Here is an 18,719-nt window from a genome sequence, read left to right on the forward strand (position 1 = left end):
CAAAATGTCATGACTGCTATCGATGTTTCAACTTGTTGCACATACTTAACGATATGTTGATCAATCTTTGACAGCCCTAATTCTGATCTGATCTTGGATTTACTATTGTCTTTGCGGGAGTGGAAAAAACCGCAAGAAGTAAGAACAGAGGCAGTTATCAGTTGAGTTCAGAGCCAGAGCAGGGCTTAAGCAGACCTCACTTGTTGAATACATCAAGCCAGTAAACATGGACAAGCTACGCCGCGTTCTGAGTGGGGATGAGCCCACACCTGAGGAGGAGAGCAGCATCATCACACAGGTGACGTACTAATTAAACTCTTAATCGCTGATTGCTCGGACAATCTATGTTTTAAAGAGTCTTTTTCAATAAGAACGCCCCCGATCACATGGGGGAAACCGAACTGTGACTCAACGCTTATCAGTAGAATTCTAGCCCAATATACTAATTCGTTTTATTAATGCAGATTAACGACATGTCCACTTTGAGTTGGTCCACTCGAATCAAGGCGTTTTGTATTTGCTTTGTGCTGGGCATTTTACTTTCGCTGCTGGGATCTATTGCCCTATTTTTGCATCGAGGAATTGTGGTCTTTGCGGTTTTCTATACCCTAGGAAACATAGTCTCGATGGCCAGGTAAGTCGATGAAGGCTTTGCACAGATTAGCTAATGAGTTTCACTTCTCGGGTTACAGTACTTGCTTCCTGATGGGTCCCTTCAAGCAGATCAAAAAGATGTTTGCCGAAACCCGCCTGATAGCCACCAGTATCGTGATCGTGGCCCTTATCATGACTTTTATATCAGCCATAGTGGTAAGGTTTAGCCAATTTCTACCGCTTTCTCTATAGACATCTTGTAATTTGGATTTCAAAGACGCATTTAAATTAATCTCCTTTGTTCGATTTTATTTTGTTTTAGTTGAAAAAAGCCGGACTGACGCTTATATTCATTATCATACAATCCCTGGCCATGACCTGGTATTCGCTATCGTACATCCCATATGCCCGAGATGCTGTTAAAAAGACCGTGTCGGCATGCTTCGAAGTCTAACACCCCCTGCGCTTCTGTACATAATATGAAATTCTAGATTGGTTTGTAACTTAAGCTAAGAGACAATTAAATCGTCTGTATTAACCTAGAAGTAGGCCGTAGAGATTCCTTTGTATTTCGCTTATTAACAAGTATTTTCTCGTTTGTCTTTTAAATAAATATATATATATATATATATACCTTTTATACATATATATATTTACAAGTTTTGTATTTAATTTAATCAGTACAGTTTTCTTTAAGTGTATGTACATAATCTTCATGTTTTGGTTTTTCACTTTTGTAGAATGGCCAGATCCACTTTGTTTCTGTAGTTTTCATATATTTTTTATTCAAAATTACTTTTAACTAGCTCTCACTTAAGTTTCTTGTCTTTTTGCGGCGACAATTTACCTAGAAGAGTGAAACGAAAAGGCATTAGATCAGAAGTTTCGGATACAAAAGCTAACAAATAATTGGTTAGACTATTTTAATTTTAATGTCGTAGTGCGCAGTGCTGGGTGCATCAATGGATCTACTCCTTGGCACTTGTGCTTTTTGATTTTGTGGCAAGGCAGTCCAACAGAGAGAGTGGAGAGAGAAAGACAGAGGGGGAGAGAGCGCAAGGAGAATTCAAATTGAGATCAGAAAGTCAAGAGATCATTGTGGTTAACCATTTAAAGAGCCAATGTATCAAAGTAAGTTAATTAATGAAAAAAGAAAGTTAATCTGTTGAGACTAGCAGGCAACATCGGATCAGATCAGGCATTTCCCCATGTTGCCTGCTGGTGACCCTATCTAGACATACCTTTAGATGGCGAGGATGAGATGGCAGGAGAACCTCCTTTACTGTTTGTTTGAGTCGATGAATCCTTTTTAAGCTGCCGTTGCTAAAAAACAATATATTTTAATAAGCTTCAATTGTGAAATAAGAAAAAGTCATCACTCACCTGCCACCAAACAGCCAGGTACACAAATGCCACCGAAATTAGCACTTGGATCGTCAGCCACAGGACAATGTTGATGGCTTGCGTGCGCTCAAACAACTCCTTGCCATTCTTGATGCACAGAATGGCCTCGGAGACCATGATGGCGCCGTAAACCCAACACTGGGTGCCGACTCTCTTGCAGCGCGTATCAGTGACATATACGTAGTATTGCCTATAAAGATATACGTTTTAAAAGTATATCTAAATCAGTTTTAAGTAGTACCCACCTAACTGAGGGCGCAACAAACAGTCCAATGAATATGAGGCGTCCAATCACAATAAAGTGATCTGGCGGCATCTCGAAAATATGCTTCAAGAAGAACGTATTCAGCTCGGTGACCTGCCAGAAGATAACCAGCTGTATGACTGCTGCGAATCGCATCGCAGTGGACTTGGGATCCAGCCATCGGATGGCGGACCAGCTCTCGGGCGTGAACTGTAGCATGGCGCGCTTGATTTTGCCGGTTGTGGTGGATATGTCCTTGATGCTGGCCCACTTGTACTCGCGCATCTCGAGCATCTGGCAGATTTTCAGGCCCATCCAGATTCCGAGGCCGTTGCAGATAATCACATCAAGAATGAGGGCATCCCACCAGCACTCGATGAAGTTGGGCAGTAGATGGGCGAATGTGATCTCGGTAATCTCCCACATGACCGAAATGGCCCACAGAATGCCCATGTGACGGATAAGGATGGCCTTGAAGGCCCATCCAAGGAAATGGCCCCAGGCAAAGACATCCAAGTGTCCTTTGACCCGGTCCCAGCTGATGTCCGAGCAATTAACGCCATATTCCTAAGAAGAATATAAACATAAGTAAGAGATACTAGTGAGATATACTATTTTTTACCTTTTCCATATCTATGTGAAAGTTTTTCAACTTTGGATCGATCCAGTAGAATATACTCCTTATGGTTGGATAGTTTTGGAACATTAGAAATTGTAACGTGAGCAAGTACAACACCGAACATCCAAACAGAATCCTCCAAACGGCGGGATGGGGGCGAGTAAACGGTCCATTGGGAAAAGCTATCACGGAAACGATCAGAAAGAAGAACACAATGCAGAGAAGGCCGGCCCAGAGATTCTCATCGACGTTCGCCTCGTTCCTGTAACGATAATGCAAAGCAAAGTGGGTGAACTTGGCTCCCATTGTCGCCACTATTTCGGCGGTCGTAGTATTCCTCCTTATCAGCATAGCACGTTTTTTCGATGGGGTTTCGATGAGGTCAATGGCACGATAATGATGTTGCAAAAACTAAGTACATTGCGTATGTGTATTTACTTGACTTTTAGTTTCTTATAGTATATATATTGGGTATATATATATATGTTTTTCGGCATTCTAAACCTTGGGGCTGTCTGGGATGACATACTTGGCATTGTGTGTGTGATTTTTCGTTCAAGTGCCTAACTCATTGACTAAACTAATCGATGAGTTAAAAAACGCACATGTTTTAGATTTTAGACTTTTCTTTCCTAATCATTAAATCATGTTATATGGTTAAGATAAGGGGAATCTACCGAAACCAGCATGGATTTATGGAAAATCACTAGGAACGATCTTAGAAGATTGATATTTTGGGAATATTTTCCAATTATGTAATAAGAACGAAATGATCTTTGGATATATCTCTATCTCTAGTCTATCATATAATAATAATAATACCAAAAACAAATGATGTAACTATGGTAACCCCATAATATACATATAAAGATTAAGACTAAAAGTCAAAGCTATCTAGAGGGCTTTCCCGGGGTTAACTGTGTGTGCTTTTGGATCCGATTTTGACAGCTGCCTCACCTGACAAAGGCAAAGTACATGACCGCGAGAACTGATACCGCCAGCAAGGTGATGGTGTGCGGTTTGTAGAAGAAATCCAGCGATATGTCATCCACCGGGCGCTCGTTTACGATTACAAACGTCTGGGCGATCTCGTCCTTGCGCTTTCTTCGCGCTCCGGCACTGCTTCCACTCCCGTCGCTGGCATCTCTCCTCTTTGTGGGTGTGGCCGGGGCACTGGCCGCCCCCGACTTGTAGGCGGGATGGTCACCATCAGCCGCCGAATCTGCCGAGGTCGGGGGGCTGCCACGTGAACTGGAGCGCTTTTTCATCGCACTAAATTTGATTATCAGATGTAAGCGGATGGCGTGATGTCGTCGCTTTTACTTTCGCCGTCAAGGTGCCTGTGCCCGTGTCCGGTGGTTGCTGTTGGCTGATTTGTTTGGAATTCGATGGTCAAGAACATGCGGGGCAGCAGCGGGTTGCGCAACATTCGATTCTCCAATTGGGCTCCTTGCGGATGTCAACGGTGGCCGTGGACGCTTGCCTCGTCTGCTGTCGGTGGTGTACGGTTACCGGATCCTCACAGGCCGTTCGATCGCCGAACTTTTATTTTATCATTCGCCAGCAAAGTTCGTTGTTGTCAATTAACATGCTGCGCGGCTACTTGGACCAATAAAAATCGACACTTGCCGGCGGTGTGGTTGCCGGAGTTTGGAAATTCGCAGTCTGATAAGGTGGTGTTGCCAGACGTCGCGCAAGATGGGGTGTTGATAATATTTAATATTGTAAACAATTTGTTAAAACGATATTCTAAAACTTTTTTTAAGTTTATTTGTATTATTATTATATTTTTTATTATCTTGGAAGAATCGCTCGCAGATTTACCCTTAAATTAGGGACTGTTTTTTTTGGAAAGCTCATGAAAATTGAAAGATATTTTGTTATATGAAGTCAACAAGCTATTTTATCGAAACTTATTTAATTCAAATTTAGTTTCATTAACTTCTTATCAGTAAATGAAACCGATATTATGAATGAAACCCGGAATGCTCTTCTACACATCTTCCATCCCTATCAAACAGCTGATTTCACTTGTTGTTCGGCCAGGCCATCCGCTATTTGTTTTGAAGTTGGATAATTTTGTTTTTAATAGAAGGAGGCATGTTGGACAAAGTAAAAAACGTAATCGTAGTGCTGTCCGGAAAAGGAGGCGTTGGCAAGTCCACCGTCAGCACACAACTGGCTTTGGCCTTGCGTCAAACTGGCCACAAGGTAATCATCAAACCCAACTATTTCATCACAACATGATGCGGCGATTTTAAATATTGTATTTTATTAATCAGGTCGGCTTGCTGGACATAGATCTATGTGGGCCCAGTGTGCCGTATCTGCTGGGACTGGAGGGCAGCGACATATTCCAATGCGACGAGGGGTGGGTTCCTATTTACACGGACGAGAGCCAAACCCTGGCCGTGATGTCCATTGGATTTCTGCTGAAGAACCGTACTGATCCGGTAATTTGGCGTGGTCCTAAGAAGACCATGATGATCAAGCAGTTCCTCACCGATGTGAAGTGGGATGAGTTGGATTACCTGATCATCGACACTCCTCCGGGGACATCGGATGAGCACATCACCGTGATGGAGTGCCTCAGAGAGGTTCCCTGCAACGGAGCTATCATTGTGACCACACCACAAGGTGTTGCCCTGGATGATGTACGGAAAGAGATAACGTTTTGCAAGAAAACGGGCATTAAACTGCTAGGCATTGTTGAGAACATGAGTGGGTGAGTGGGAATTCCTCAATCTAATGATGCTGATAATCCAAAAACACCCTTTTCAGATTCGTATGCCCGCATTGCACTTCCTGCACCAATATTTTCTCTTCAAATGGTGGGGTAGAGTTGGCTAAGTATGCCCAGATACCACATCTCGGCACCCTGCCCATCGATCCTCGTGTGGGAGTCCTGGCTGGCACCACTGCTTCTGTTTTGGACGAGCTGCCGGATTCCACTACAGCTGAAGTGCTGCGAGGACTGGTGCAGCACTTGGACGGATTAACTCTAACCGCCTAAATCCAATAGATACAGGAATACACTAAATAAAAATACATTCTTTCGATTCGATTAACTTTGGTTTTTTATGTTTATTTTTTTCTTTATTCAGCGGCTAAAGTATAATCGTAATATTAAGATGATAACAAAGGAATGAGTTTCCTTGGAAGTTAAAAGGTGCGTCTGAATGTTTTATCGAGAATGAGTGAGAGAGTGCTTGTTTGTTTCACAATCAACTACAGTGGTTCCTAGTAATACTCTTTAAATTTTCGTCCATTTACTATTTGAAACTATCACAAGATCCCAATAGGATTCATTAGTCTTGATTATTGCCTAGCTTATCCAATTTCTAAAATAATTAAAATGCAAACTTAATTTACGAATTTGGTATACATTTCTCTAGCAGAGGGGAAGATCAAAAGGTATGTCAAGATCAAAAATCACTTTCTTTCGTTAAGATGCCCCGCTGTCCGTGTATATCCATATAGTGCCACAAACGCCTCCTTCCCTCTATGATCTGCGATGTATGAATATTCTATAGATAGATGTTCCCAACTCTTTCCAGACTCAGCAGGTAAAGTCCGTTTCAAATACGTCACTTGGCGGGGCTCCTTAATAAAATTAGTCGTAATATTAGTAAAGTATACGGTTCAGCTATCCTTCTATTCGGAAGTCCTGTAACCCAAAGGATAACAGAAATTGGAGCACAACTGAAGGAACCGTTTTAGACCCGTGTCGTCTCTTTGTGAATATTTTCCCCCTTCAAGATGGTCAAGAACGGGTAGACCTCCTCCGGGCCATCCTCCTGGGGCTGAGTTGAGGTTGGTTTGTATTCGACTTTATCGCTTTTGTCTTTTATCCCTTTGATCACTATGAGCACTATCCAAATCACTATGCAGACTAATGGAATAAATATTAAAATCATATAGAAGAAATTGAAGTTGTCCTGTGTCTGGGACTCTTCAATGGCATCGTTTTTGGTGGCTCTGCGAGTTGGTTCCGAATCGCCACCCTCCTTCGTCTGGTTTATAACTGGTGGTAGTTCCGGAATGTACGGTGTGTCTGTTACAACCGGAGAACGCACCGTGCTTGCCACAGTTTCAGTGGATAGCTCATCCTTGTCAGTGGTCTGCTCGGTGCTCGAACTGAAGATATCTGGCTCTTCGGAAATCTGATCCGTTGTTGACGAATCGAGATTACTGAATGTGGTTGAGTCGGTCGAGCTCTGAAGATCAAAGAAGGTTGTTGAATCCGTAGAAGTTTCGCTGAAGTATTCAGAGCTGCTGGCCATGGCTGTGGTGCTATCATCTGTGTAGCTCTTCACAGGGTTGGGTGTCGAATCCGTGAATTCTGTGCTTTCACTGAAGCCTTCAGTGAAATCCAAAATAGGGCTAGTGGAGGAGCTTTCTGTAGACACCTCTTTCGGTGCTTCGCTGGAAATGTCTGCCTCCTTCTCTGGGCAAGTTGGACAGCATTCGTTATCGTGATGGATATACTCCTCTGGTTTACAATCTAGGGGCTTGCACCAGTACTGGGTGCAGGAGATATTCCCCTCTCTGCAGTTGCATTCTCTGCAGCCGTGCTCCTCCGTCCAGGAGTCGCCTTCGGTTTTCAGTTCTTTGGATATATTGGACCAACAGTCCCTGGGCTCTACCAGGCAGTACTCCACACAGTGTTGTAGTTCGGAGCACGCATCGCACAACGTACACCTGTCCAGATAGTACTTGGCGGATGTGGTATTGTCTTTGCAAACGGGTGCCTCCTCCAAGCACTCAAAGACGGGGCATCCATTGGTGTCCACTCCCTCGCCCATCACGAATATCGGACAATGGGGCTCCTGACAGGGAATGCACGAGAAGCCGTCATTGTAGGTGGGCCAGTCATTATGGTCGGGGGGGCATTGGTAGGGCTCGATATCATCCTCCGGAATAATGGGTTGGGCTGGAATACAAAAGATAGTTAAGAGTTATTAAAATGAATCAGATTTTTATTTGTTCTACGATGTTGAAAGGGAAATCGATACCCAAACAAAGGGAGACGACTACGCATTCCATACTGATTCGAATGCCCTTCAAGCTCAATATTAGCATATCGATTGATCGTGAAAATCACATTCCGCCCAGTAAACTATATAGCCATGAATTATTCAATAAATCTTGAGGTAAATTTATAAAAATGGCAATTTGATTAGGCACACACTTTCAGTTCAATTCCAACAAAGAATACCCAATCAAAACAAACGAAATGGAATTTATTTTTGGTGGAATACAAAGTACGCCACTCTCCCAGTGACACTCTCGTTTATCATTTATTTATTGTTATTGATTTTTGACATTTTATCATTGAATTATAAAAGCGGGGAAGACGACGCCGAGTGATCCAAGTCCGAGTCCGAGTGATAAAACTGGGGGAATGGCAAAGTACAATAACAGTATCGCGATGAAGAAACAATTGCACTCCATCGATGGATCGATCCATTCAATAATTTCGTGGATAGCCCCCAATTGCTTGTTCAGAATATGTGTTACAACATTGTTACAGACTCGGTCCCCCGATCTTGGAAGAGGGCTATAAAGTATTTTTCCCGAAATTGACGTCACTCTGTAGGTGAAGCGCAGTTAATTGAACGTAATTTAAAATAGATACAAGTTGTTGGTTTTGTGCTTCTTGGGCTATCAGGTCGGGCCGATCTATATATGACAGCCGGCAGACGGGGCAATTATTCATGTGCTTAGCTATATGTTCGTGTTTGGTGCGGGACTTGTTTGATTGAGAAGCGCATAGAAGGGCGCTTCGTGGATATGTCAGGGAACTTTGCGTGCTGCGTTCAATATTCTCAATATTTTGAATATTTATTGGAATTAATTTTGAAGGTTGAACACAACTCCCAGTCAGATATACAATGTTGTCTAGTTATAACTTTAAATTATTCATACTTTTCCAGACATTTCATTCTGAATCTGTTTTCTGGGAAAAACAGTTTTTCAAAAATATAGAGAAACCCATAAAATGCCCAACTTGACAATAAATTTAATATGGGTATTCATCGTGTATTGTTTGGTTGCTTTGCAGTGCGAGTTTATTGACCCGAACGAATAGTAATCATTTTTTAACGCCTTTAGGTCAGCAAAAAAAAGGTGAAATAAAAAATGATAAAAAAAAATTAGCTTGGCTGTTGGAGAGGGTTTCCAGGTTCCAAAGGTTGGCAATAATTCGATGCAAATTACCTAAGCACATATCCGCCTCATAAATGGGTCGGCGGCGTTCATTAGCGGAGATCTCTGGGCGACAGCAGTGATTATGATTATAAAGAGAGGGGAGCACCATCACCAGCATCGGTAGTGCCTACTTACGTCATCCAACTGGCAGGCAGGCAGGCCAGGCCAGGCCAGGCCAGGCAACAGGCACCAGTCAGCCGACACGGATACAAGTTAAAGATACAAACACACAGATACAGATACTTTGAAGCTGCAAACGCGGCGATCCATATTTCTTTTTGATTGATCTACAGCCGAAGGCCGAAGGCATGCAAAAATGCAATTCAGGGAGCGAGGAGCAGAGGAGTACGAGTATATCGGTTCACACAAACCAGATACAGATACCACAGCGACGTGTATCTCAAAAAACGAAATAAATTTCAGTACAATTAGCGGTCGCTTATTTTTGTTTTGAATTTTAATTTTTTTCATTTTGGTTTTTGACACGCTGCCTGTCAGCACCTCGTTGACATGCAAAGTTACTTAAAACAAAACAAACATTACATGTAAGAATACTACTAAGGGGAGGAGGGCGTCCCCCACTCTGGGGAACTATGGAATTCGAAAGGTCGACATGGAGATGCCAAAGACCAACAGATCCGACGGAGTAATTAGGAATCGTTCGAGTTTGTAAACACTTTTTTTTTTGTCTTCCCCTTCACGTCAATCAACGAGAACATTGAAAAATTGTCGCTTTGATAATTTTCTGATGGCGAATCTAATGATGTGTCGGGAATTATCATATTTTCGTACACTTTATGGTAGTTTGAGCGGGCATTTTGGTCATTATTTTGGTCATAAACCTGTGACTTTAGGAAGACAATGCCAGTGATTTATAAGCGTATGAATCACAGTCGCAAAATGCTGTTTTTAGCCAACTATTTAAATACATTTTTATTTATTAAATTCGAAAATAACAATCTGCAAACTAATTACTATTTATTGTCCAATTCCACTACTAACTTGCCTGAATTTGGAATACTTTGTTCAGCGGTTCGTAAACAAAAGCTTTCAGAATTAAAATAAACGATGACAGATGTGATTTAATCACACTTGAATTAAACGGCAATATAATCCAAGTATAGCGTGCCAAAAAAATGTGACATCAGAGCCCCCCGTTCTATAATCAGCTCTAAAGTTTGCAATGAATTCTATGCTAGCGGTACGAACGTAATCAATCTTATTTTTTGAACATAGCTCACACGACCCGGTGGTGGTAAGTAAGCGTAATTTATGCGATTTCATTTAATCTTATAGAGCATATAGTAGAACATATAGAGTAAGTGTTTGAGCAAATCTTTCCGCATAGCTACCAGACTTGTCTGTTGGTTTCACTTCACGGTTGGCATTACCATTAGCCATTAAACATTGGCCATTAAACCATTAGTTGGCAACATTAACGTGGCTTCCCTTTGCTAATATTTTTGCCTCTTTTGATATATAGTCGTAGAGGTTGTAGAGCAAACTTTTCAAGTGGCTAACAAATTCGTTAGAACTGCGTAAACAAAACATTTTTGCTCTACGCTTTCCTTTTTTTGAATATATATAGCTTTTTTTTACGTTTAAGCTGGCCGCGACAGGCGTAGTAAACCTTATCTTAATTATAGATCAATTATAGTCGAGGGCTACCAGGCGCACATCATTAATTATAAGTGCAAACCGTAGTTGAACATATGGGGAAGGGTAACATAAGCTCAACAAATGGCACAGAAAATGAACTAATTCATGGCACGGTTCTATTTCAGTCAGCCATTCTTCCAAAACCTCAAACACTGACATTGAACAATGTCATTGAAATATCGGAATGCACCAAAAATAGGCAATTATTTAATGGCCAGAATTATGCAGGAGCCCCGCCTTGAATTCTTGATGTGGGGCCGGGTGTCCCCCGGCGATTATTTCGTACAAATTGCACAATTACAATTAAATTATACGGCACAACGTAAAATGCCTGATTAATCACACAAACAAACCCACCATCCCCCCAACCTAGCTCTGGAAACAGATGTGCGCTGATATACCATTTATATGTTTTCTATACAAAATAATAATAATAATTATTTTTTAATAATTACTGCACTGGGGCCGCAATGTGTCTTTCCGCGGATGGTGGTTAGTATGATGACTGAAGCCATTCTGCCTGGATTATGCGTATTACTGGCCATTGCTCTGTGGCAGCCATCTCTGGCAACCGTACGTAGATGAATAAATTAGTTTTTTTTAAATATGCAAGGCATCTTAAAAGTGAAAGAGTGCACCTCTTAAAATGTGCCATTACAATACCATTGAAATACCATAATAGATGCCAAAATTAGCTGGCGTGACTAAGTCTATGAGTTTATGAATTCGGCATACGATGCGCATTTATTTTAATGGGCCAACCCACTTGTAGCGTGATTTCGAGATACGTTGGCGAGAGATCAACTGCTCGGTCAGTGATCCCGCCACGACAGAGGCCTTCCGATGCGAAATCATCGAGATGCCCAGGCGGCAGGGGAACTTCCTCAACACCCTGCTCCTGCTGAAGCGTCCCGTCCAGAAGATGTGGGTGGAACTGAGTGTGGGTCAGATCGGGACTAGGAGGGATCGCTTCCTCCAGCAGCTGATCAAGATCCGAGTGGATGGCTGTCATCTAATCAAGTTCCGAAGCAAAAATCGCATTCTGAATGCCGTGCTGAGAAAGCTACTGCAATCGGGAAACTATCCAGACGAGTGTCCACTCTTGGCGGTAAGTTTTGAGACTCACAACCTTACATAAACCCCATTAACCCCAAGTCACGTGCGAGATCTGTTCAACAAACTGGATTTTCCAGTCTTTACTTCACTTTCAAAAATTTAATGCAAATAATAAAATGTAAAGAGTAAAGAATACTTTCCCATGTTAAATTTATGACCTACTTCTTCTGATAAAAATCTGATAAAAATTCCCTCAAACCCTTATCGCGAGCAGGTCGACGCTCGTCAACAAATTATTCAAATATTCTCCCAAATAAACAAAGCTATCTATCGGATTGTTTAAAAATACACCGCCGGCTATCGTAAAAAAAGCGAAATATAAACAAATAAGCATAGATATATAAACACAATTGCGTTTTAACATTTTAGCGAATCTACCTCGAATGAAACCCGAATCGATTTCCAACAACATTGTATCAGTTACATATTTGTGCTTTTTTTCCGCAGAATGTAAACTATACCTCCACACATTTTGCCCTCAATCCGGATCACTTTCCCGCCTACATGCCGGACATGAAGTTCAACACGAAATTGGTCTTCCAGCTGAGCAAGACCATCACCCTGATCAGGGCCAGTGTGGACGCCGAGGTGATGAGACGTTCCTAATCCGAAACATTTCAATAAAGCACAACCGAGTACATAAACCGATACACTTATGTATGACTAAGACTTTGGCCTGGAAGGAGGATGACTAATGGCTCCGGTATGGGGAATGTGCATAATACACACATGATGAAGATTAGACGCTCTCTCCCACGGAATCCATGAAATATATCTATTTTTATCAGTCCCTATATGGCCATTCCTGAAATTTCACTATCATGACTTTCAAATAATTTGCTCCACTTTTTTGATGGCCAACAGCGTGATTCATAGCTCTGGAATTTGGCAAGAAACTGGTTGACTGATTTCTGCACTTGGCTGCTAATTAAACATAAATACATAGACCCCTGGGGTTAGCCATTTGCTTATCAGAAATCCGATTAAAAAACTATTTGATTCAAGTTTCTTCTCATGATTCAAATCTGAACTTTGCCCTTTGTGGTCAAGTGACTCAGCTACCTATAGGGGATACATATCTTAAACTACTCCCGTTCAGCGTTGGGTTTTATTATAAGCAGCTAACTGGGCTGATAATGCCAGTGCACAAATATAGTAGATTAGGCAAGAGCGCAGGCCCCTTGTCGAGTGCCGGCCAATCAAATTAAGGAATGACGTGAGTCTTTCCACAAAAGAGATTTCGCAGGGCAATTCTAGAAGACTAGAAACGGCTTTCTTCAAACAGCAGAAGAAAAGAAAGAAAACACACAGTCTTATCCTCAGGCACTTTCAATGTCATGATCACCGAATCTGTTTTGCATTCTTCTCGCTATTTCTTTCCATTGAGAATTGTACTTTGGTGTGGCACGTTTATTCGTAATTTTTATTCAGAAATCAGTCATCAATAGTGAGGGCTAGAAAACTCCTCAGAACAAAGAACCTTTGTCAAGGCCAGCCATCAAATAAAGAAAAGTGTTCCCGCCCACCCACTTCCATTCCCATTTCCTAGCATTTGCATTTCCCACCACAAACCACAAAGTTGTGGAAATGGTGGGGGCAGGGTGACATAACCCAAAACCAGCTAGACGCCAATTTCTAGGTCAAAAGTCTCCCCTAGTAACAGAAAAAAAGGTAACATTTTTGGGGTTCCGAGTCACCTTTGTGAGGAAATAATTACACTTTGAGAAATAGGCTTCTAAAAGTCTATATATTAGGGTTTTCACTTTTGTTTTGTAATCTTTAATATTTCAATAGTTGTAAGGCTTTTTAGGTAATCATCTATTACAACGACTTCCATATTTTTTTCAAGGTATTCCATTGCAATTACAGAAATTCATTGAAAACTGTTTCGGGGGACTGACCAGCCCAAGGGTGGAGAAAAAGTTAAAAGAGAACAAACGGCTAGAACCCGGCACGCTCTCCTATTGTACTGGCCTTTGTAAGTTCACTTATCGTATTGATCTGGTTGGAATTTCTTTGGCAAACAAGCGTCTGGGCCTTGTTAGATAGTTGTGGGGACTAGTAGAGGGTTTTTCGGATCTATACACCACACTATTATCCCTCCAAAGAGGAGCATTTTATGAGTATATTAACTAAAATATATAAAAAAAACCCCGCAGCAGTTGAAATGCACTATTTTTGTACAATATAGATATAGTACGTAGCCCCGAAAGGGGTCTACAACACAACGAGTGTCTGTCGGTGTGGCGGCGTACTCGCACACCGAGCAGCTGATAAGACCAGATTATGATGGAATTCCATATAAAAGTTGGCTTCGCCACTCCTGGACAAAAATCAAGACAACCAACCCACTCCACGCCCAAGGTTAGAAATATTAGATTTCTTCAGATTATCATACATATGTTTGTGTCGTATCGTATCGTGGGTAAATAGGGAAGCACAAAATAATCTTGGGTTCCCCTACAGAACCCACCAACTGTAGAATGACAAACAAGAGACACCGCTGAGGAATGCGGCAAACAAAGTAGTTTCTTAGGAATTTGTTCGCTCTTTATGAGGGATATGCAAAAACTGAGATAAATTGGATAAATAATGTACGAAATACACCTGTTAAGTTTCAGCTGCTGCTTACAGAATCTGGATCTGTGTGTGTCCTTGATTTTCATTTAAAATTCAGTGACGCAGTTTACAAGACCCTATTACCTTTGCTATCAAGGTCGGAGAAACAGAGGCTAGCGAAAGCCAAATAAAAACAAAACCAAAACCAAATAATAAATAAACAAAATTTTGAAAAAGCAAAAGAAGGTAAGAAAGTAAAGCCGAATGGGGAATACCTTTTCTTAAGAAATTCTAAAGAAATTAATGTTAAAACTATCTAAAAATCTACAAAATTTAAAACTAAATGGACCTTTTTTTAAACAAAAGAATGATAACCTTTAAAAAGTATAGAAATAAATCTAAAAATACATTTAAACAATTATGAACAATATACATAGTTAGTCTAGAAAACTTCAAAACAGACCTTAAGCTTCTCCATAATTTAGAACTACAACGCCACACTTTTTAACAAAACTGTAATACCCTCTGTTAGGGTATAGAAATACAACCGAAAATACAAATAAACACAATCAAGCTACGCTGTCATTTGAATTATCAATGAAATTTCGGAAACAAAACAAAGCCAAGCCAAAACAGAGAAGCAGAACGAAATTGGCGCGCAACATGTGTTTTTGGGAAAAAAAAAAACAGCAGAGATCTAAAAATTCACATCATATGTACGTCATGACCGAGACACGTCATGAGATAAATCAGATACATATACATTCAGATACATAGTTGTATATCCCACTTGATGCTTTGTTTATGAAAATATCTTAATTTTGGGAACTGAGCGAATAAAACGTAATGGACTGACCTATGAATCACTTTATTCAGAAACTATTTTTGGATTATGCTACGTACGTATGTATTTACTTACCCAATAATTCGGCAATCCACAGGATCATATAAAATATGAAGATCTTGATGTCCATGTCGGTGCGAAAAGTTAATGTCCAAAGTCCAACGATAATTGCACACGTGCACTTTCGTAAATTTCAAAAGGCGTCACAAAAAAAAAACTCTGGAAATAAAAGTAACAATTAGCTGGATAATAATATTTTTTGATGCAACCTTAAGAGTTTCACCACAAATGGCAATTTCCAAAACAGTGCAGCTCTATTTATAGTATAAAGATTATATAAGCTTTTATCTTTTATAAAAGCTTTATCTAATTATTTGCATAAAAGTAGAGATATCGCCTTTTATGTAATAATATTTCTTGATGCAACCTCAGAAGTTTCAAAAAAATGCAACTCTGTATATATCTAGATTGTAGAACCTATGAAGTTTATCTTTATATTTGCATGAAAGTAGAGATATCACCCTGCCTAGCACCCTTTTTGTAAGTGCGTTTTTGGTTTGCCTTTGATTACCATGGAAGTCGCAGTTGTTTTCTTCGATTTTCGATTTTCGAACGATAAGTGGTGTTATAACATGTGCCAAAACTGATTGCCTGATAACCCATCTTTTCTACACCACACTTTTGTCCATACATTTATATCTCTACAGTACATACTACCATACAGTTTGGCTCGAAAGAATAGTGCTGAAAGTGCAGGTTCTTTGTGGCATTTTTTTGTGAAATTTAAGGTGCTTTAAATATTCACTCAAATCGCTTCAGTAAACACTTTTTTACTTTTTGAAATTTCATAAAATGTATGTATATTTGCGACGAAGATTTCCGGTTAATATTCCATTTCACAATTCAGATAGTCTGGAGAGTTTCCTTCGATTGCATTTGCATGTATAATATGTATACTTATGGCTTTGTCTGCTACCGTTTTATTTTTGTCGGTTTCAGCCCAGGCAACCGAGTGCAGACATGCAGTAATTAAATTTGGCTGTGGGCGGCGTTGGGGAACTCTGTTAGGTGAACGAGGCGACGCCTTTGGGGCGCCACAAAATCATATTTTTTTCCATTCAATATACATATATTGGCCAAAATAAAAGGCTAATGGAGACACGTGATCCACATGCGCAGGTCGCTATATGCACATGGCGGAGAAATGAAAGACACTTGCAGACACTTTTCCCATATCGGCCTATTGGCCAATAAAAAGTGAGCGAAATACCAGCAACAACTGTAACTGTAAATCGAGGGGAACTACTACGCGAAACTTTGCACTGAAATTGGGTCGAACTGGCCTACGCAAATCTCGATTCGGATTTACCTTCTTTTTTTTTTGGTTTTTTTTATTTTTTTTGGATTTTAACTGATCCAAAAATAAAACTTCATTGTAGTTTGGCTTTTCAATTGACGGTTAGCCGTCTGTCCATTGCTTTGTGTTTCTTTTCTTTATCAACTGTTTGTTTTTCGTTATTTTGGCCGCAGATTGTTGGTTAATGTTTCTTTTTTTTCGCACAACGCAGTAAACAACCGGACCGTACTGCTCGCGTTGGCCGTGTGTTTGGGTTTGAGTTCGTCGTTGCTCGTCGTTCATCACCCGGTTCGTAAATGCTTGGCGAAAGAGTGGGGCTTTTGCCAGCGATTTCTCTTCTTGTTCTCTTTAGCTTATTTGGGCTCTGCGGTGATCTTGTTTGTGTTTTTTGTTATTGTTGTCTAGGTAAATAAAAAATCTTAAAATGCGTAATTGAAAAAACAGTTTGGGGAATACCTAAAAATATCTTTTAAATGGGTACCTTCTTAAAATTTATATTTGGTTACTGAAAAATCTTCATTTTATTCTATTTAACCTTCTTATAAATCTTAAAAGCTTAGGATAAAACAATATGTTTACGTATACTTAATATGCGTATACTTAATGTGCATTTACTTCGCAAAAATGCGCATACGCACTGTCAGCTTTTGAATGAAATGGCGCCAAAATACCTGGTCATATGTGTTGGGTAAGGGATAAATACAACTGTTAAGCCGTCGACTTGTCTCTGTTAATAACATTTGTCTTAGGGCTGCCAGACTGTTAAACTGAGTAAGTGGCAGCCGTTCCTCGCTGTAAAAAGTTTGTAGCATGCTTTTTGGGATTTTTGGGTAGCATTATTTTTAGTTTTGAATTAAAAAAAAGGTATTTATATGATATTTAAAAAGTTTTTAATGATTAAATTCTAGAAATCTATCTGTTAATCTCTTGTAAAGATCTAAGCTTCATAGAAATAAGTGGACTTTCTAGAAATACTATTTTAAATAAAAGTTGTATATGTGAACAAAACTTTAAACAAAACTACTGCCTTTTAAGACAAGTTTTATTATATTTTCTATTTGGAATCTTATAGAGAAAATTGGAATTAGTGTACCTAATATTTTAATTGGAGTATATCCACAAATATCTTAGTTTCAATATAAAAGCAAAGCAGAGTAGAGTTATATTCATTTAACTTTATTCGTTTTAAAAATGCCAATACTTATTTTTTAAAACCGCCAGTCGCTGGTAACGACACTGTAATCTAATCCCAAGACCGAGTTTATGAATTATGCAAGTTTGTGTAGACAATCTCCTCGTCCCGCATTAATTCGCATTTAATTGATATTTCACCTGGACCGGCTCACGCATCTTTAAGCATGTTGTGGCGCCGCTGACGTTGACATTTTCCCGCCTGCTATTTGCAACATTTCTTATTGTTGTTATGGTCGCCGCGTTGCAGCAGATGCTGTTGCAGTTGCTGCTCCTGCTGGAGTTGCAGTTGCAGCAATGTTGGCTGCTACCGAAGTGGCAGGCTGGCCTGGGAGCTGCTGTCATTGGCTGCACTCACAACTGGCATTGGTAATTAGCACGCGCGCTGCTAATTAACACTTTCTTGACTCTCCGAGGCTCGAGTCCACTTCACTCCAAGCGTGTAGTGGTGTGCGTGTTTAGGGGCCGCTGGCAATTCCCCGACGACTGCAAATTGCACGCGTGGCGGCTGCACCACACACCGAACCACCCTGCCTGCACCACCGGCTTGAAAGATTGCTCCTGGGCTTCGTTTTTTTTTTCTGTGGCTATATGCCTCAAAGCGAAAATGCCGCCGCTGGCTGCAAAATGTAAGCCCAAAAATGGTCAATGTTTGTTTCGGTTTGGGGGCTCCTAGGTGGTGTCTCTTTTTGGTCCTGCTGGCTCCCCCCACTGAAGAGGAGCGTGAAATTTTAATTGTGCCTTTCGGGGCGTTGTCGTTTTGGTCGATCGGCCGCCGCCTCGACCCGAAATAAAGATCTCTTGCGGCGCACACAGCTCATCCCGGGGAGATTCTCCTGCCTCATCCTCATACTCACCCACCTCTGGCCGCCGTCAATGGCCTGCCGAAAGTTGTTCATGCCAAAAAGGTGCAAAAGGCCAA

The 18,719-nt window shown here is 40.7% G+C and overlaps 5 protein-coding genes and 1 long non-coding RNA gene across 6 annotated transcripts; 3 read left to right on the top strand and 3 right to left on the bottom strand.

The window, feature by feature from the left end:
• Positions 1–44: 44 nt before the first annotated feature.
• LOC108126377 (vesicle transport protein SFT2A) lies at positions 45–1,240 on the top strand. Its single transcript, XM_017242931.3, has 4 exons — positions 45–298; positions 465–634; positions 693–810; positions 917–1,240. Exons 1-4 carry the CDS (start codon positions 227–229, stop codon positions 1,046–1,048), a joined length of 492 nt encoding a protein of 163 aa, XP_017098420.1. The 5' UTR covers positions 45–226; the 3' UTR covers positions 1,049–1,240.
• Pss (phosphatidylserine synthase 1 homolog l(3)77CDf) lies at positions 1,191–4,502 on the bottom strand. Its single transcript, XM_017242926.3, has 6 exons — positions 3,819–4,502; positions 2,865–3,123; positions 2,244–2,809; positions 1,978–2,188; positions 1,836–1,917; positions 1,191–1,441 (listed from the first exon to the last, which is right to left on the bottom strand). Exons 1-6 carry the CDS (start codon positions 4,127–4,129, stop codon positions 1,404–1,406), a joined length of 1,467 nt encoding a protein of 488 aa, XP_017098415.2. The 5' UTR covers positions 4,130–4,502; the 3' UTR covers positions 1,191–1,403.
• Positions 4,503–4,877: 375 nt separating this feature from the next.
• On the top strand, positions 4,878–5,897 carry Nubp2 (NUBP iron-sulfur cluster assembly factor 2). The gene is made up of 3 exons (XM_017242928.3): positions 4,878–5,072; positions 5,144–5,586; positions 5,643–5,897. Exons 1-3 carry the CDS (start codon positions 4,962–4,964, stop codon positions 5,872–5,874), a joined length of 786 nt encoding a protein of 261 aa, XP_017098417.2. The 5' UTR covers positions 4,878–4,961; the 3' UTR covers positions 5,875–5,897.
• A 23-nt stretch (positions 5,898–5,920) lies between these two features.
• On the bottom strand, positions 5,921–16,858 carry Rcd2 (Reduction in Cnn dots 2). The gene is made up of 3 exons (XM_017242927.3): positions 16,619–16,858; positions 15,325–15,468; positions 5,921–7,794 (listed from the first exon to the last, which is right to left on the bottom strand). The coding sequence occupies exons 2-3, from the start codon at positions 15,377–15,379 to the stop codon at positions 6,578–6,580; spliced, it is 1,272 nt and encodes a 423-aa protein (XP_017098416.2). The 5' UTR covers positions 15,380–15,468; positions 16,619–16,858; the 3' UTR covers positions 5,921–6,577.
• LOC138926296 (uncharacterized) lies at positions 8,905–9,808 on the bottom strand. Its single transcript, XR_011442770.1, has 2 exons — positions 9,207–9,808; positions 8,905–9,134 (listed from the first exon to the last, which is right to left on the bottom strand). It is a non-coding gene; the product is annotated as an uncharacterized lncRNA (long non-coding RNA).
• LOC108126376 (uncharacterized) lies at positions 11,498–12,721 on the top strand. Its single transcript, XM_017242929.3, has 2 exons — positions 11,498–11,838; positions 12,294–12,721. Exons 1-2 carry the CDS (start codon positions 11,590–11,592, stop codon positions 12,450–12,452), a joined length of 408 nt encoding a protein of 135 aa, XP_017098418.3. The 5' UTR covers positions 11,498–11,589; the 3' UTR covers positions 12,453–12,721.
• Positions 16,859–18,719: the final 1,861 nt, after the last annotated feature.

The sequence above is a fragment of the Drosophila bipectinata genome, chromosome 3L, assembly GCF_030179905.1.
Source record: "Drosophila bipectinata strain 14024-0381.07 chromosome 3L, DbipHiC1v2, whole genome shotgun sequence".
In the NCBI taxonomy this organism is placed as follows: Eukaryota; Metazoa; Arthropoda; class Insecta; order Diptera; family Drosophilidae; genus Drosophila; species Drosophila bipectinata.

Excerpts from the sequence above, each read along its gene's own strand:
- Nubp2 (XM_017242928.3), top strand. The coding sequence starts at position 4,962 with ATGTTGGACAAAGTAAAAAACGTAATCGTAGTGCTGTCCGGAAAAGGA. Across the intron at positions 5,073-5,143 it reads TGCGTCAAACTGGCCACAAG|GTCGGCTTGCTGGACATAGA; the intron begins GTAATCATCAAA and ends TTTATTAATCAG. Across the intron at positions 5,587-5,642 it reads ATTGTTGAGAACATGAGTGG|ATTCGTATGCCCGCATTGCA; the intron begins GTGAGTGGGAAT and ends CACCCTTTTCAG.
- Rcd2 (XM_017242927.3), bottom strand. The coding sequence starts at position 15,379 with ATGGACATCAAGATCTTCATATTTTATATGATCCTGTGGATTGCCGAA. Across the intron at positions 7,795-15,324 it reads GTGGATTGCCGAATTATTGG|CCCAACCCATTATTCCGGAG; the intron begins GTAAGTAAATAC and ends TTTGTATTCCAG.
- LOC108126377 (XM_017242931.3), top strand. The coding sequence starts at position 227 with ATGGACAAGCTACGCCGCGTTCTGAGTGGGGATGAGCCCACACCTGAG. Across the intron at positions 299-464 it reads AGAGCAGCATCATCACACAG|ATTAACGACATGTCCACTTT; the intron begins GTGACGTACTAA and ends TTATTAATGCAG. Across the intron at positions 811-916 it reads CTTTTATATCAGCCATAGTG|TTGAAAAAAGCCGGACTGAC; the intron begins GTAAGGTTTAGC and ends ATTTTGTTTTAG.
- Pss (XM_017242926.3), bottom strand. The coding sequence starts at position 4,129 with ATGAAAAAGCGCTCCAGTTCACGTGGCAGCCCCCCGACCTCGGCAGAT. Across the intron at positions 2,810-2,864 it reads TTCACATAGATATGGAAAAG|GAATATGGCGTTAATTGCTC; the intron begins GTAAAAAATAGT and ends TATTCTTCTTAG. Across the intron at positions 1,918-1,977 it reads ACCTGGCTGTTTGGTGGCAG|CAACGGCAGCTTAAAAAGGA; the intron begins GTGAGTGATGAC and ends ATTGTTTTTTAG.
- LOC108126376 (XM_017242929.3), top strand. The coding sequence starts at position 11,590 with ATGCCCAGGCGGCAGGGGAACTTCCTCAACACCCTGCTCCTGCTGAAG. Across the intron at positions 11,839-12,293 it reads ACGAGTGTCCACTCTTGGCG|AATGTAAACTATACCTCCAC; the intron begins GTAAGTTTTGAG and ends TTTTTTCCGCAG.